The sequence below is a fragment of the Metarhizium brunneum genome, chromosome 4 (assembly GCF_013426205.1).
Source record: "Metarhizium brunneum chromosome 4, complete sequence".
Lineage (NCBI taxonomy): Eukaryota > Fungi > Ascomycota > Sordariomycetes > Hypocreales > Clavicipitaceae > Metarhizium > Metarhizium brunneum.
This window is the reverse complement of record NC_089425.1, coordinates 4537176-4553762: the sequence shown is the minus strand read 5'-3', so window position 1 is coordinate 4553762 and position 16587 is coordinate 4537176. Positions and strand designations below refer to the sequence as shown.

The 16587-nt window shown below is 53.0% G+C and overlaps 7 protein-coding genes across 7 annotated transcripts; 3 read left to right on the top strand and 4 right to left on the bottom strand.

Moving 5' to 3' along the window:
* Window positions 1-267: 267 nt before the first annotated feature.
* Window positions 268-1333, top strand: easG_1 (Agroclavine dehydrogenase; the record flags this gene model as incomplete). The annotated part of the gene is made up of 3 exons (XM_014683904.1): window positions 268-700; window positions 812-1005; window positions 1082-1333. The coding sequence occupies 3 exons, from the start codon at window positions 268-270 to the stop codon at window positions 1331-1333; spliced, it is 879 nt and encodes a 292-aa protein (XP_014539390.1).
* A 1179-nt stretch (window positions 1334-2512) lies between these two features.
* MPPED1_1 (Metallophosphoesterase domain-containing protein 1) lies at window positions 2513-3388 on the top strand (the record flags this gene model as incomplete). Its single annotated transcript, XM_014683903.1, has 1 exon — window positions 2513-3388. The coding sequence occupies one exon, from the start codon at window positions 2513-2515 to the stop codon at window positions 3386-3388; it is 876 nt and encodes a 291-aa protein (XP_014539389.1).
* A 751-nt stretch (window positions 3389-4139) lies between these two features.
* Window positions 4140-4799, bottom strand: G6M90_00g080570 (uncharacterized protein; the record flags this gene model as incomplete). Its single annotated transcript, XM_014683902.1, has 1 exon — window positions 4140-4799. One exon carries the CDS (start codon window positions 4797-4799, stop codon window positions 4140-4142), a length of 660 nt encoding a protein of 219 aa, XP_014539388.1.
* Window positions 4800-6228: 1429 nt separating this feature from the next.
* On the bottom strand, window positions 6229-6855 carry G6M90_00g080560 (uncharacterized protein; the record flags this gene model as incomplete). Its single annotated transcript, XM_014683901.1, has 2 exons — window positions 6229-6470; window positions 6612-6855. 2 exons carry the CDS (start codon window positions 6853-6855, stop codon window positions 6229-6231), a joined length of 486 nt encoding a protein of 161 aa, XP_014539387.1.
* A 509-nt stretch (window positions 6856-7364) lies between these two features.
* On the bottom strand, window positions 7365-8336 carry G6M90_00g080550 (uncharacterized protein; the record flags this gene model as incomplete). The annotated part of the gene is made up of 3 exons (XM_014683900.1): window positions 7365-7435; window positions 7500-8214; window positions 8274-8336. The coding sequence occupies 3 exons, from the start codon at window positions 8334-8336 to the stop codon at window positions 7365-7367; spliced, it is 849 nt and encodes a 282-aa protein (XP_014539386.1).
* Window positions 8337-8881: 545 nt separating this feature from the next.
* G6M90_00g080540 (uncharacterized protein) lies at window positions 8882-10633 on the bottom strand (the record flags this gene model as incomplete). The annotated part of the gene is made up of 4 exons (XM_014683899.1): window positions 8882-9176; window positions 9252-9883; window positions 9949-10263; window positions 10340-10633. 4 exons carry the CDS (start codon window positions 10631-10633, stop codon window positions 8882-8884), a joined length of 1536 nt encoding a protein of 511 aa, XP_014539385.1.
* A 2689-nt stretch (window positions 10634-13322) lies between these two features.
* G6M90_00g080530 (uncharacterized protein) lies at window positions 13323-15300 on the top strand (the record flags this gene model as incomplete). The annotated part of the gene is made up of 3 exons (XM_014683898.1): window positions 13323-13443; window positions 13498-14781; window positions 14858-15300. The coding sequence occupies 3 exons, from the start codon at window positions 13323-13325 to the stop codon at window positions 15298-15300; spliced, it is 1848 nt and encodes a 615-aa protein (XP_014539384.1).
* Between the last annotated feature and the right edge of the window lie 1287 nt (window positions 15301-16587).

Genomic DNA, 16587 nt, shown 5'->3' with positions numbered 1-16587 from the left:
ATTACTCAAGACCGGAACCAGAATTGGGGGCTGATTTTGTGTTGATCAACACCGCACGGATACAAACCTCCGCTTACTTAAGAAGCACAGGCCAGGGCTGAGGGGAGTGTATAAAAGTAGCTCACATTCCCCCTCTTCCCACACATGGCGTACCTGTGACTAAACGCCATTCTATCTTTTGGGCGAGTTGTTCTTTCATGTTCAAGTCTCTATCCATCCAAGAACATCGACAATCTACACCATAAAACCGTACAGGAAAAGATAAAGATGGCCATCCTACTCACCGGCGGCGCTTATGCCAAGACTTCCCAGCGCATCGCTAGTTTGTGCAGAGAAGCCAAAATCCCTTTTCTTTTTGCTTCTCGCCGCGGAGACGCTACGACGTCTGACGCTGATGGTGCTGACAGCCCAGCCGTGCGGTTTGACTGGACTGATGCTGACACGTACGCCAACCCATTTGCATACTCCTTCCCCACTGGCCATGTTATCCGAGCTGTATACATGGTCATGCCCCCCGTGCCGGAGCCCGACCAACACGTGAATGCATTCATCGACTGCGCTGCCGCCCGTGGCGTCAAGCGGTTTGTGCTCATGGCAGGCACGTCGGCCAGTCTGGGCGGGCCCGGTCCGGGCAAAGTGTGGCAGCACATGATCGAGAAGGGCGTCGAATGGGCCGTCTGCCGCCCGACTTGGTTTATGGGTACGTATGAGCACTCTGTCGCACAATGATGTAGCCCGGAGTATGACTGTTGTCCTGATGAGAAAGCCAGTCTTGGGCTGACCAAATAAACCCGTCTCCTCGGCCTCACAGATAACTTTTCTGAAAGCTATCACCTCAACGCTGTCCGTGAGGAGGGCATCATATACAGCTGTGTCGGCGATGCAAAGGTGCCCTTTATCAGTTCTTTCGACGTTGGCGGCGTTGCATTTGCTGCCTTGACCCAGCCCGAGTCACCAAACAGAGATTACCGTATTGTTGGACCCGAGCTGCTCACGCATGATGACGTAGGTGCAGTCTATTCATTCATGAGAGTTTTTTCCTTCAACCAAGAACGCATAGTTAACAAACTCAACCATGTAGGTGGCTGCCAGGCTGAGCAATGCCCTGGGTCGTCCAATTCGACACGTCAACATGTCACCTGAGGACAGGATGCATTATATGACGAGCACCCTCAAGTTCCCTGCTCCGTTCGCCGGCTTCATGGTAAGTCTGGAGAAGTTCGCCGCGGGAGGCGGCGAAGACTACATGGACGACACGGTGGAGAAGCTTACAGGCAGCAAGCCCGTGGATTTGGATTCTTTTATAAAGCAAAAGAAGCCAGTTTGGACCTAGTTCCGATAAGAGATTATTAGGGAAGACCTGATTCAGTGTCTTTGCTGAGAAGTGAACTCGATAACGCAATGGAGCTCTCAAAACTGCCTCTTAGAAACAGAATGAAAGTTTAAATTATTTTCTCTCAGTGCCCTCGCAACAAGTATGAGTCATGAAGATTGACGGCCGCAGCCCATGTTTCCGTAGTCAATGAACACCGTCTCATCAAACGGATTGCTGAACTTGTGCGGCAGGCGGACGGGAACTGTGACCATTTCGCCAGCCGCGGCATGCACGCTCGTCTTGCCAGGTACGTGGAAGCCGACTTTGCCTTTCTTGTGCAGAGTCGGCAACGAGCTCACAGTAGACCGAAAGGGGCCGCGGAGGAATAATCTGAAAGGACCCTTTCTTCCTTATTTGTTCTTTTTGTTGGGGGAACCGACTGTCACGTAAAACCCCAGCCTTCATGCATTTCGTGCAAGTGGATTCCCGGGCCATCGTTGCGTGGTGGAATTAGGCTTTCGATGACCGAGTCTTCAGCATGGAAGGTTTTCTGGCTTAAAGATGAAGAAATTACTCACCAACTTATTACTCGCGCGGATAGCAGGAAATATTCTACTGGCGATGGGGTGTGGCCTACTCTTTATTCTCAACGAGAGTCGCGCATTTAAAAGTGTTAAGAGAGCAGCCATCCTTATACAGCAATTTGCCTTGGAAAAGAAGGTAAACAATTGTCAGAGACTTGGAAATCTAAATAGAAATCATAAACCTCCGTTATGGAATACTAAAAAAGCAACGATAAAAGTAAGATTATTTTATGTTTTGTATTGTGTTGTAGAGCGTGGCTGTCCCATTGTTGAATTATGGTGCCTAGCCCACAACCGGACAAGCTTATTATGCTATCAATTCTATTTCCATATTTCAAATTGTGAATCCAAGCCATGCCGCCACCAAAACTAGGTTTCGAGCCACCAAACCTACTGCCACCAAGCCAGTACCTATCCAAGCAAATACAAGCACTTGAGGTTTAACAAAACTGCCGGACCCATTCAGGCCTTTTAATGTCAAGTTGCTACATAAATTTCACGGGTTGCACCTCAGCTTCTAAAACTTGGCTTTCCGACATATTTCTCACAGCTTCTTCTTTCTTTTTCCATACAACTGTCGGAAAATACAACCAGCCCGATCCCAACGGCCACTATGACGCAGCAGCAGATCCGCTTCCTCGTTCTTTCCGATACGCACGACGATGCATTTCCAGTCCCGGCGTCCCTGCCTGCCGTCGACGTAGTTATCCACTGCGGTGACCTCACCATGATCGGTGGCCTATCCAATTACCGCCGCGCCCTCAACTCTCTTGCAGCCTGCCCAGCTGAGATTAAACTTGTTATTCCTGGCAACCACGATGTATCCCTGGATGCCGAGTGGTGGGATGAAAATATGGATAGCGATGATGATGAGGACGAACCAGTACATGCCCGGGCGTTATTTACCTTGGACGAGTATACCCGCTGTGGCGTACGCTTCCTGGATGAGGGTACTCACGAGATTGCTCTCCATAATGGGCGCAGCTTTAAAGTCTATGCGTCGCAGTATACGCCGGCCTTTGCTGGCTATGCCTTTGGGTATAGCCCAGAGGAGGACCGGTTCAATGGGACAGGGAGGAGGATCCCAGATGATCAAGGTATCGATATTATAGTGACGCATGGGCCGCCCCGGCCTCCATTTCCAGCATCAAATAATTACCGACTCGATCTCGGTGGGAAACGTGAAAACGGCAAACAGCAACATCTTGGATGTCCACGACTGTGGGAAGCAATCACGAGGGTTAAGCCCAAGATGCACTGCTTTGGACATATACACGAAGGACACGGCGTGCAGATGGCAACGTTTCATTCAACAAGAACAACTATTACCGACGTTGAAGCTGTCGAGAGAGAAGGTGTGCTAAATATCGGGACTGTCGCGCCGGCAGCGGCTAACGGAGAGGGAATGACTCTGCTAGTAAACGCAGCTATTTTGAGATATGGAGAGGAGGGAAATAATAAGCCCTGGGTAGTGAATATGGTATTTTAATGTTAATTTGAGAGAGATGACTTGTCAATGTTGATGATGCCCTCGCTTCAGGGCGGACAGAGTGGCTGACATGAACCATCTACATTGTGTCAACTTCAGCCTGCGTATACTTGGTGGTTACTGGCCACCAGAAACTGCCATCTGCAATGTCGTATGTTACACGGAAATTGCCCTGTTACACAAGGGCTACGGTCACGAGATCTAGGGCAAAGTCCCTACTTGCTCGCGCATCTCCATGTGGCGATTGCGCAGCAGTTCCCAACCATGGCGCCGATGCAGATACGCAGCGGAATGGCAATACATGTAATATAATACTAAATAAACTAGCGGGAGGACGGCTACTGCTGGTATGTCTGTCGAAAACCCACCAGCGGGGGAGGTAGGAAGGCCGCCCCCTTACATCAAACCTGGCGGGCTTTTTCATAGTAAGGCGGCTCTTAATAACACAAAAGCCCACATGCATCATGTTCTCTATGCGCAGTCCCACGCCTTGCTTCAGATCAAGTCCAAAGCCTTCCGATTCCAAAGTTAAGTGACATTCACTCACCGTCTCATTATTCCCATCTTTGAACCAAAGCACCTGTTCTGGGTAGTATCCCGCTTTCCCAGAAAGTTGACCAAGCATGGCTGCGACAGAATCGCTTCTCTCACCTCGCCGGCAATGAAATTCCTTACACGGGCCTTCGCATGAGACTTTCAACCCGTAAGATGTGTAAAATCGTAGCTTTTCTTCGGTACCAGGGTACTCGTACTAACAGACGCCGTCACGCTTAGCAGTGCTCTGCTCTTCTGGCGGCGCCAACCAGTTCCCGATAATCATATGAATACACGATCCTATAGTCTCAGCGTACATTCCGGCTGTGAATTGAATCGTCGAGAATGTTGCGAAACCGAACAAGAGCCCGCCGCCGTATTTGAGGCAGTCATAGCCACGAAGAAACTTGCCCCTGTTATCGTCGTGCGGTTGCGCCAAGCAGCTATTGGCGAAGTTATCCGCCAACATCTGGCACTCATATAAAGCTGCGACCACCGCGGTAGCTCCAACAACTACGCGTTTGACCATGAGAGGGTTATACGAGCAGTATTTCTTAGCCTTATTTAGGTCCCCTGCTGCAAGCGTCGTTGTTTCGCATATTTGTTGCACCTCGTCCGTGTGAGAGCTGCGTTGGGCCATATGATGGCACCACTCGGCCCACTCCTTCTCGTCAAAATCCGTACACGTCTTATTCTCGGATGCTCGCTGGGGAGATTGTATCGTGTCGCTGGAGGTTGATAACTCGTCATGTGCTAACACGGCTGTTCCAGTACTGGACACAGCCAGAGCCTTGGCTGCCGGTAACAGCGATAGTAGATGTCCAACCAACGTTGTTATAAGAAGTCCGCAGATGCAGATAATAAGGTTGTCAAACATGACTTGTGAGCAAGAGGTGTACGTGATTTAAATTACTTGTCAAAATGCTGACCTAAAGAAGAAAGACAAAGATGAAGAGATTCTAGGTTTATGACCACCTAATTCATAAGAAAGCTCTCTCCCAGGTCTGTGTCGTCATGTGCCCAGACTCGCATGGCGTTGAAAAGATTGGTTATGGCGAGTAGGCATGCATCACGGTAAGCTGTGCAAAAAGACGTCTGGTTGAGCGGTCTGGTCCTTTAGAATGTCAGCCGGTGGCGCAAACTGGGGGGGGTTATCCCGGAATTAAATGACAACGGTGCAACTCGGCCGCCCCCTGCTAGCGCATAGCGGCACATGCCGATGGTCATTGGAGAGATCCCAGAAGTCCCCATCAATAGAACCAATTATATAACCGCAAGTGCGAATTTTGAATGTCGGCATGGACCAACAAGAGGTTGCATGCATCGCCAGTCAAAAGTACTCCAATGCCAGAAGTTTCCAAGATTTTCATGGATAGGACCAATAAACAACTCGTCTAAGACTAAAAAAAAGGAAAGTAGAGACGAGAGCCTCATTGATGGAATGATACATGTCAACATGTCCCTGACGGCCGTGTTGACATGCTAACCAGCCACGATGGTCTCTTTGACGTAGCTAGAACGGACCATTGACCTCTATAAACGCTAGCGGGTCCTGCATATGCGTACAACCATATTCTATCCCCCAAATCAAGTCCCTCGGGAGTACTCCGTGGTCCGCTCGCTCCAGTTGCGATTAGTTGGTTTGGGGACTTGTGGGAAGAGAGTCAACCGTCACAGCGTGAGGCCGAGTTGCAACACACATGAGGCAGCGCCATGTTTTTGCGCGGCATTAGAGGTGTATGAGTTGCCTTGGTGGTATGAGGATCTAGGAAATGTGCAGGATGGTAAATCTTGACTCTCTACGCTTTTATTTCCACGTTTACTCCTCTCTAGGTATCATCATTCCAGTCTCTTACTTCTCTCTCAAATGCCCACCTTTGACTGCGTTTAAAATGTCGACATGTAGATGTCGATCGCATGTCAATTGCAAGCGTTTCCTCCAATAAATCACCCTAACCCTAACCCTTTCCCGCCAGAGACTCCAGCATGGCTTGCACATAGAGACGTAACCGGTCAACACAGTCCGGCAACAAGACGTTACAGTGTTAGCCAAGTTGACTTTCCCTTTACTTAAAGTTCACTTTTAAAAGCAGAGAGTTGATCTGGAGCTCGTGGACCGAAGGTAGCGGTTATATAAGACACGACTGAATTAGCCAGCGCTTTATTGGGCAACTATAATCCCCCCTGGCTATTTGTGCTTGGCGCTGCGGCTCCTGGGACGCAAAAACTACATTCCACCTCTGCTCTTCACATACAACGTTACAAAAGACAAGTAGCCCTGCGTACGCTGTACTCTTGTCGATCATTCATAACATAATACCTGCCGCTGCCGCCGCGAGTCCACCCACGACGCCAATTGCACCACCAGTAGGCACCATGGCAATGTTCTTCGTGGCAGACGTTGATATTCCAGTCGCTGTCTGTTTGGCATCGGAGCCTTTCCCGTTGAGGGCATTCGCAAGAGCGCTCGTCGCAGCAGCCAAGTCTGTTGCAGTGGTGCTGTCCACGTTCCACCTGCCGCACATTGATCCGGCGGCTTGGGTAAAGTCTAGGTAAAAACGTGCCTGCATTAGTCTGCCATTCTGCTAGTCTGGCTCGAGGTTGCGCAAAGTCGAGTTCGAAATGAGCCAAGCAAACGGGAAGAGCATCATGGCCGTGGTGCTCGAAAAAGGGAACTTTGGCAACGTACCAGCAGTGCAAGTCGAGTCAACACTCTTTGCTACAATAATTGAAATAGCGCCAATGTGCTTGCAAAGGCAGTCAAAGTCCTCAGCAGTGACGTTCGAAATGTCGCATCCCTCTTGTTTCATTCCATCAACCAGTGCAGAGTAGGCGCACTTGGGGATGTCTTTTGTGTAGCCTGACAGGCTGTCCAGTGCCAGCACGCCCGACGCATTTGCGAGCACAATGGCACAAAAGGTCGCGGCTTTCATGGTTCAAAAGTTCAGAAGAACAAAGAAGATACAACGAGAGTGAAGAGTACACAGAAAAGGCAAAGACGGGCGGAGTAGAAAGGATCTTTGTATCAGTTCATGTATGGTGATACAAACGCCAGGTCTCACCGCGGACACGTAATAAAGGGCCTTGCAGTTTGGGGGCTGATATCTTGTCGCCTTGATTGGTCTAGATCTGCATTGCCAGGTTCAGCTCTGAAGCTGTTGATGATGGGGGAGCGGAACTATCGGAAAATGAGACGGCTTTATAGCCAATGATGCCCAGTCCAGGGGCTGAAAAATTGCCAATTGTGCTTCACCATGCGGCAGGCCTTCATCCGACGTCCAAGCAAATTCATCCCGTCTCGCTCATTCAACGCCATTAGCTCCATTTATTGACTTGAATACGCGCCTCCGAGGAACCGGCATCATGTACGTACATAGTAGTTGCTGGTGTAGATTGTGGCCAACTACTCCGCGCGCGAGTATCATAAGTAAACACGTTTCCGTTACTCCTTTATAGCCTGAAGGGTATATGAATGAGGTATTCGCCATGGTTGGGTTTTTAAACTGTATTCGCCTGGCATTGTATGTGAGTCCAAAAGTCTCGAGATCGTGGCGGGATGGTGCTGGGCAGAGCCTACCTCTGTGATCTGACGCCATCTGTGCCGGGATAGCCGGCCAGGGCACGCTTTGATGCTCAACCAATCCGGAGATTCGCATCTTCTGTGATAACAGGGCCTCAACTATCTCGCCCAGGCCGTGGTTGAACTCTGCACTTGCCGAGGCCTCAAATTTGTGCCCTCCCGTGTCCACATACGTGTCTTCGTCATGGAACACGGTGGGTTCGTCGCGCTCAAAATAAGGCAAATCTACAATGAGCCTATCCGGCGACTTGTCATCCAATGCCCACAAGATGGGGTGTCCTTCCCTTATGAATAGTCGTCCTCCCGGCTTCAACAGGCCAGCAACAACCTCTGCCCACTCGCGCACACGCGGAACCCAACAGAGGGCGCCAATGCCGGTATACACCAGATCGAAGGTGCGCGGCATGAGCACCTTGAGGCCGTCATATACCGATGCTTCAACAAACGATAGCCTCTCGCCACCGCTTGCAGAAGTTGCCGAGGCTAGTTTGCGAGCCTCTCTTAAAGATGCAGGGGAAAAATCAAGCCCCGTCACAGACGCTGCGCCCAAACGGCTCAAGCTCAATGTGTCTGTTCCAATGTGGCATTGTAGGTGAGCGCAGTTGAGACCATCGATGCTACCAAGAAGCGTCTGGTCAAACTTGACCACCTGGCTGATATAGGTTGGGTCAGTCAAGAAACTGTTGACCTTGTAGTCCTCGGAGGCGGCGTGCTACGCAATGATACACATGGTCAGATACATCGTCTTGGATGCGTGGTGGAAGCACATACAAAGGGAGCACGCTCGTCCCATCTTTGTTGATTGATGTGTTGGTAACTATTATTCTCTGCCATTGGGTATTGTTTTGGTGTTGTGCTCGGTCTGGCTGAGTTGGATGGCAAGATGGTCGTAGACACCATTGAAGCGTCTGGTACTTGACTTTGTCCCGCAGTTTATATCAACCTGGGGTTCCAGGCGCTATACCTGATTCAGCTCGCCGGCCTGTTTTGTCTGCAGGGTGTGACTGTTCGCCGAGATGCCTTCACCGAGATACCAGCCTTTGACGCTAGCAGACAGTTAGTCAAGGCTGGGTGCGACTCATAATGATGTACCGTCAAGTCGACGTGACCCCAATATCCTACATATGTAAGTTGATCCTATGGAAGCCTATACAATGACAATGAACATGATGTGGAACCACCTGCGTCACAATTAAAAATACGTAGTTTCTCTGTTCTGAAATAAAACCAGTAATCCCTGTTGCATTACAAATACAAAAAGGTACAACCTGTAATGGCACCAACACGCCGTTATTCAACAAACCATGTAAAGGCACTAGCCGGTGGCCATGGCAGCCAGGCTGAAGGCCGGATGGCCGCAAAATACAACGTCCCCGATTTTAAACCACCGCCTTTTCCGGGTGGCCAACAGGAAGAACATCCTCCACAGTCTCGTCAGTATCCTTGAGATCGTCCTCGACCTCGACGTGGTCGGAGATCTTGAGGAAGATGGCCGGAGCAGCGACCACGAGAGAGACTGCGAGCAAGACCCAGTTGCTGATGAATTCCTTCATAAACGAAAGCTTGCGAGAATCCAAATTGTTCATGACAGCTGCGCCAACGGACTGTATGCCCTTGTAAAAGCCGACATAGTTGGCCAAACGACGGCCGGAGTTGGAGAGAGCGCCCATGTACCTAATGCTTGCTTAGCTTACGACAAGAAGAAAAAGCAACATGGAAGGCTTTGGAGCAACGGGCATGCCAACTTACCAGTAAATGCACGCCTGCCAGACCGCATCGTAGAAACCGTAAAAGATGTACAAGAACATGGGACCGACATATCCAGGTGTAGTCCAGTCGGTGGGCTCATAGTCCGGGTTCAGCTCGGGATTGACAGACTCGCGCGTGTAGTCCTTTTGGTAGGCATAGCCGCCGCCCCAAAGAGCAAAAGTGAAGACGACCAGGACAACCCAAGTCAGCTTGGCACGAACGGACCGGCGCACACCCTGGACATCGACAAGGACGCCGGTAATCCAGGCGGCGAGAATCTGCGCAAGATAGTACAGGAGGCTGTTGAGCGCCTTGGTGCGCGTCGTGAATCGTGCGCTGTTGACACCGTTCTGCTGGTAGACGTAGAACCAGTTGGAGGAGAAGAACATGGGAAACAGCAGCACAACCAGCGGCTCAAAGCGAAGTGTCTCCCAGAGACCGAGAAGCTCGCTCTGCCAGCTGGGGTTCTTCTTTAGAATGACGCGACTGCCATCCTTTCGAACAATGTCATTGGCGTTGCAGAGCAGGAGGGCCAGGACGGCGCCGCAGAACATGAGGACGATGAAGCCAATGTAGGTGCCATCGGTGACGGTCGCATTCGTCTTGACGTTGATGTTTTCACCGAGAGGGATCTGGGGCGCAAATCGTGTTAGTCGACTGCACGACGGCGTGCGGAAACAAACCAGACACTACTTACCAAACTCCCAATGACGGCCCCCATGTTGAAGATTCCCCAGAACCAGGCGAAATAGTGGCCCTTTTCGTGCTCGTGGGGATAGGAAATCATAATGGTGCCCTGGGCCGTCCAGAGCAGGCCGGCGCAGACACCCAGGAACACGCCGGCAAAGATGTTGAAACCGGAGACGTCGGCGTGGACCGAGGCGAGCAGGCTGGCGGCGTAGACGCAGTAGCCGACGCCTCCAAAGGCGAGGGTGTACTTGACACCGAGCTTGTTGATAAAGGTGCCGCCGAAGAAACCAAAGACGGCAAACGCGCTGTACAAGGCCGTGTTCTGTGCAACGCGACCACGGTCAGCAACAGGGGCTACGGGCAGCGGTCAAATCCGACAATATTCTGAATCGTCTTACCATGTTGTCGGCGAGGGTCGCGTCGGTTTTGCCGCCTCCTCCCATGCCGCCCAGGGCGTTGAACATGCCGGGGCACAGGAAGCAGACAAACGACACCATGATGAGCTGGGTCTGGGGCGAGGCGTACCACGGGATGTTGAAGCCAAAGATCCGGCGCTGCTTGTATTTCCATCCGGCTGGGAGGGGGACGTCGACGTGTCCATCGGCGGCGGCGGCGGCGGCAACGGCTGGACCATGGTCGACAGCTTGGTCGGCCGGCACGGTCGTGTCGGCGGGCTTCTTCTCTGTGGACATTGTTGGCCGTCAACTCGCGTCAATTGATTGCGGTGGTGTCGTCCCGGGCACGCGGGCAGCAAAGGAGAGCGACGGACTGCGGTGAGCGGGTGGGCGTCGTCTTCGCCATGAAGATGAAGCGCAGACGCGGGAGCGGAGCAGAGGACTTATGAATCAAATATATGTCAATACGAAGCACCAGACTTGAGCGACCAGACACGGCGAGCTGTTGGCAGGGGCGAGAATCTGCTCCATGCCGTCCTGGTCGTAGTGCCAGCGTCATCTCCATCCCGCTGCTACCCAACACCTGTCATGGACTCGGGATGAGATGGGGTACATGGCACCATTCGCATCACCACGTGAGCCGACACGCCGACAACGTTGCCCTTGAGCTTGGAGGGCCACGAGAGGCGTTGCGCACGCTTGGCGATTGACGGCTTTGGCGTGGTTCCGAAGCCACGGCAACCAGACGCCATTTGGAACATTTGTTGAACCCTTGGAACATTGAAGACGTCTTTGCTACCCACCCCCGCCTCTGGACTCTGGAGTCTGCATCCCTCTGCATCCTTGCTCTCCTTGCCTGGGATGGTTACATTCCACCCACGGGGCAGGTTACACTGCCATACAGCGCCGACAAGGCCAACATGCAGACACCAGACGTTTGTTTGGCTCGTGTTGGCTCGTGGCGGCTTCAACGCGCTTACATGTAGGGTCAAGAGGGTGTGCCAATGCGAGTGGCCGTTGCTGATTGGAGGGTGCGGTCGCTGCTTCTGCAAGCCGTGGTTGACATGAACATGTCAACTTGCTCGGGTGGGAGGTGGTCACGACGGGAGCACGAGGACAGGGGTTGCGACGAGAGGCAGCATTTCTGCACGGGGTACTCCGTATTGATTGCCAAACAAACAGCCCAGGTAATTATCCCCGTTGTCTGGGCGGATTTTGCCGTGCCAGCGGGAAACACTGGCCTCGGCAGCGCAGGGACATGGAACTCGGAGATTTGCTGGGCAATCCGGAGTCCCGTTATGGGGAAGTGTTTCGCATCGAGATTTTGTCTGGAATCTGCCCACATGGCGGCACGAACCGACATGCTGCAACTTGACGTCTCTCGTGGAGTCGTCGCAGCCCATGGGCTTTCCATGTTCCTTGGCGTCCGGGACGCGACCAGACACAATTCACCTCGTCTGACTTCAATGTTGACACCTTGGACGCCAGTCCGCCACGACAGCCGCACCAGACATTTCGCAACATGAACATTGAATGCAACTACAGCAATCGGGCCTAGTCCCGGGTCAACATTGAAGCCAATCACAGCCAAGCAGCAGGCTGTCCGAAGCCGACGGGCCATCCATCAGCAGATACTTACTGGTCCATGTCGCTTCGGCTGTTGTCCCATGGGGAAGAAGCCATGTATGTATGTATGTACACGCTCCACCGGGGGCCAAGATGGTGCCCAAATTCCATGTCTGTCTAGCATACTCGTGCGCCAGTTATTTCATCAATGCTGCCACACCGTGTCGTCAAGTCCTCAAGGTTACATGTATGTACTCCGTATGCGTCGACGGTCTAGCACGCGCCGGCGCAAGCCACACGCGCAACCCCATGGATTGATCCTTTGGCCCATGACACATGGCCACCATGTGCCCATGTCTTCCAAGTGTAATATGGCATTTGATTGTTTCATAGCTGGCAGCATATCCTTCAGGGAGTCCACTCCCAAATAAATGTGCCTTTTCCTCTCGACATGCACGCGCTCATCACCAACACTTGGCCAAGACGCGACACCACGCTTGCTTTCATGGAGAAAGGCCAGGACGGCCTTGTGTCTCCGAGTAGGGATGCGTCGATTGCTCTCCCATGGAAAGTGAATCAGGCATTATTCTGCCGGGGGCCTTGGGTCGCCTGTACAACGCCGTCAGAGTGCCAAAACATGACCACGACCCTGCGCTCGGTGAACGGAAAAGGAGAGTTGTGTGGGGCGTCGCAGGAAAGCGAAAGAGGCAGTGAGTATTTCGTACATGGTCAGGTTCAAAATGTTCATGGTGTCTGGGCACCACAACGGCGCACCTAGGTCAGGCTAGGTGTGCGCACCTTCAGCCGCGCACATACGTCTCTTGATGGTCAAACTCGGACCGGCAGAGTTGAGCCGCTCTCCGCTCCAAAAAGCATCTCCACCTGATGTGATGCTACGCTGTACATATGCACTCGGGGCAAGAAGAAAAGGCATGACATGTATGTACTACTCCGTACAGGACAAAAACAACCCACCTGCAGGAGCTTGGGCCAAACACATCTTGGACACCGTACCGAGTATAAAGTTGACCCTACCAAGGACAACTGCTCCAACGATTTGGCCAAGTATCGAATCAATACACGTATATTTATTATGGAGTCTGGTCCCAAAGGTGTACCTGCGTAGCGTCTGCCTCGAGATGGCGGAGGTGGATCGATCAAATCAGCCGGACATCTGGAGTCTGGGGTCAGGGGAACATGGAAGCCTCTTGACTCCTGACCCCTCGCGTCTCGAGCCTTGACCCCCTCCAGATGGCAGATGCCCACCCTCGGCAAATCGCCATGGTGGAGTCGTCACAAGCCGTCAAGTCGCAGTGATGCTATAAGAAAACAAAACCCCTTGGGGTTGGCATCTCTTGTGCCTTTCACAGGCGAGACTCTTAGGTTCTTGTCGTTTCAACGGACCAGACAGACAGCAAGCATGGGTCGACGACATGCCAATCCGCTGCACAACCCGCTGCACTATGCGGCACGGCAACCGCCTTCCGGCCCCCCGGTGACCGCAGCCGCGGCCGGGCGAGCCCTTCCCAGCTACGACTACGGTACGTTCTGCCGCGCGGGCTGCGTCTCGTCTGCTAACTGATTGACCCGTCTAGTCATTGTGGGCGCCGGCGCGGCGGGATGTGTGCTCGCCAACAAGCTGTCCGAGGACAAGGACGTGTCGGTGCTCGTCCTCGAGGCCGGCGGCGACAACACGAAGGTGTTGGAGTGCAAGGTCCCGCTCATGTTTTCCAAACTCTTCCACGGCCAGCATGATTGGGACTACTACACCGTGGAACAGGAGGCCGTGGCCTCTCGCCGACTGTACTGGCCGCGCGGGCGCATCCTCGGCGGCTCGTCGTCCATGAACGCCATGATCTACCACCACTGCTCCGCCTCCGACTTTGACGAGTGGGAGTCGGTCCACGGCTGCGACGGCTGGGGCTATCGAGACCTCGCTCCGCACTTTCGAAGCGTCGAAAAGTTCACGCCCAACCCGGCCCGCCCGGCCATCGATGCGGCGCACCGTGGCGACGCCGGCAAGTGGCAGACGGGCTACTCGTGGCTGTCTCAGATTGTCGAGGACGGCTTCCTCCCGGCCTGCGACGACGCCGGCATCCCCCCCAACAGCGACATCAATACCAAGAACGGCAGTCTGGGCGTCACGCGGCTGCAGACCTTTATCGACAGCAAGGGGCAGCGGTCGTCGCTGGCCACGGCCTTCCTGACCCCGGATGTCCTGCGCCGGCCCAACCTGTACGTGGCCTGCGGCGCCCAAGTCACCAGGGTCCTGTTTGACCGAATCAACAATGCCGAGCCGACTGCCATTGGCGTCGAGTTCCAAGTCTCCCGGGGCGGCGAGCGGTACCAGGTCCACGCCGGGCGCGAGGTCATTCTCTCCGCGGGAGCCGTCAACACGCCCCAGACGCTCATGCTCAGCGGCATCGGGCCCGAGGACGAGCTGAAGAAGCACTCGATTGCGCCTGTCTTTGCCAACGACAACGTCGGGAGGCAGCTCAAGGACCACCTCTGCAGCAACGGCGTCTTGTGCAAGTCCAAGAAGGGCTCGACCCTCGACTACCTCGCCGACGACATCAAGGCCATCCCGGCCCTGGTGCAGTGGCTGCTATTCGGGACCGGTCCGCTGACCAGCAATGTCGGCGAGGCCGCCGCCTTTGTCCGGACCTTTGAGTACGACTTGCCCGGTCTCGTTCCCAAGGACTACACCTCTGGCGACAAGGCCCCGGACTTGGAGATTATCGGCGCGCCGATTGCTTTTATCCACCACGGAGAGGAACGGCCTCTGGACGATGCCAATGTCTTTAGTCTGGCCCCGATCGGCCTGCGGCCACAGAGCAGTGGCACAATCCGCCTCAAGAGCGCAGACGTCTTTGACCACCGTAAGTTGTATCCCCGTACATGTATGCAAGGCGAGTCCTCGGGTATACTGACAAGTTTTTTTTCTCTCTACACTAGCCATCATTGACCCCCAGTATCTCACCGACAAGGAGGACAATGACAAAAAGGTCTTGATAGCCGGACTCCGCCTCTGTCTCAAGATTATGCGCAGCCCAGCCTTCCAAAAGTACTTGGACCCCGTCCCCGCGAACGACGACCCTTCGTCGTACTGGTGGCCGTATTCGTGCAGCGATCCCGACGCCGTGACCGACGAGCAACTCGGGCGCTACCTGGTCGAGCGGGCATTCACCCTCTACCACCCCGTCGGTTCGGCGAGGATGGGGCCGTCGCCCTCCGACAGCGTTGTCGATACAGAGTGCCGCGTGTACGGGACGAATGGGCTTCGCGTTGTCGATGCCAGCATCTTTCCAGAGCAGATTAGCGGGCATCCGACGGCGCCTATTGCGGCCATTGCACACAGGGCCAGCGAGATGATTAAACAGGGCCGCAAGACTGCCTAGGGTGCTTTGTCTGCACAGATGTCCGGTGCTTTTGGCTTTCTTTTTCTCGTATTCTCTGTGCTGGGTTTTCAAGTTGGGTACAGCGCTTCGTTTGCAGCTGGCTTTGTTTTCGCACGTCTGCTGAGGCTGTTGTCGGATGATGGGTTAGCAACCAGACTTGACATAATTGAAGTCTCGAGTGGGCTATTCCCCTCCAACCCAAGGTTCCCTTTGACCGCGTTTAGTCATGTAGGCAAATGAAACGACTATTCTCATTCTATAATCGTCACTTCATCGCAAAGGAGTTTCTTGCCTCCTTCCCAGCGTTTGTTAAATAGAATGGCAGATGCAAGAGCAGAGAAACCACCACAGGTCCACTTTGAGTAGCGATGACAACATTGAAACAACATGACTTGAGACGTATTTCACATCATCGAAGACGTGGGCGCTGCTGTACTCAACATTATAGCATATGCAAAGACCATGTCACCTTGAACTTGACAAACGTGACGCAAGTTTGTTTTGATTGACAATCTTGATAAATTCCGCGCGATCCCTCGGCCCCATGTCCCAATTACATGGCGTAAAAAAAAAGACAACCAAGAACAGAATCTAAATAAAAAAGATGAATCAAGCTCGCCAACAAGCTATACAACCTACCATATTGCGCCAGATCCCCCCAGTCGAGTCCATGAAGCGCAACGCTTCGCACGAGGCGAGCCACGCATTCGCACTTTTACTCTGGCCTCCTACCGATTTTCCGAAAGTATGCAAAGGGGCAAAAGACTATCCAGGCGAGAACCACATCGCCCAGCAAACGTGTCTTCAATTTCGCGCCTCGATATTAGCCTTTAGTACATGTGGTACAGTTTTGGCTACCGCCTCGCGGCTACACTATACATGTAACTACTATCAACTAATCCCGGACTGCGTGGGTATCCTATATCTCAAATCCTACAGAGTATACTGGGTGACGTGGCGGCGTTAGATTTCACAAGAACCGGTTTTTATGGCTACATAGAAGAGTCTGATCAGATTTAACCTGGATCCAAGATTTATGGCCTTCGACGCATTAATCGAGGCGATGGTGCGACGTGTCAACTATGTTCTAGCCTTTGGGACAAGCTGGCGGCGGGCTCGAATAGAAGCACCAGCTTAATAGGCCCTACCCCTGCATGTGGGCTCCTGGCGGTGGCTCTCGTCTACTGCATAATTACCGTATGAGTCATGACTAGGACTTTAGCTGTCTGCATGAATACAAATTTCTAATCTTATGCACTTTAGCCCCTGTTTAATGCACTACCAGTG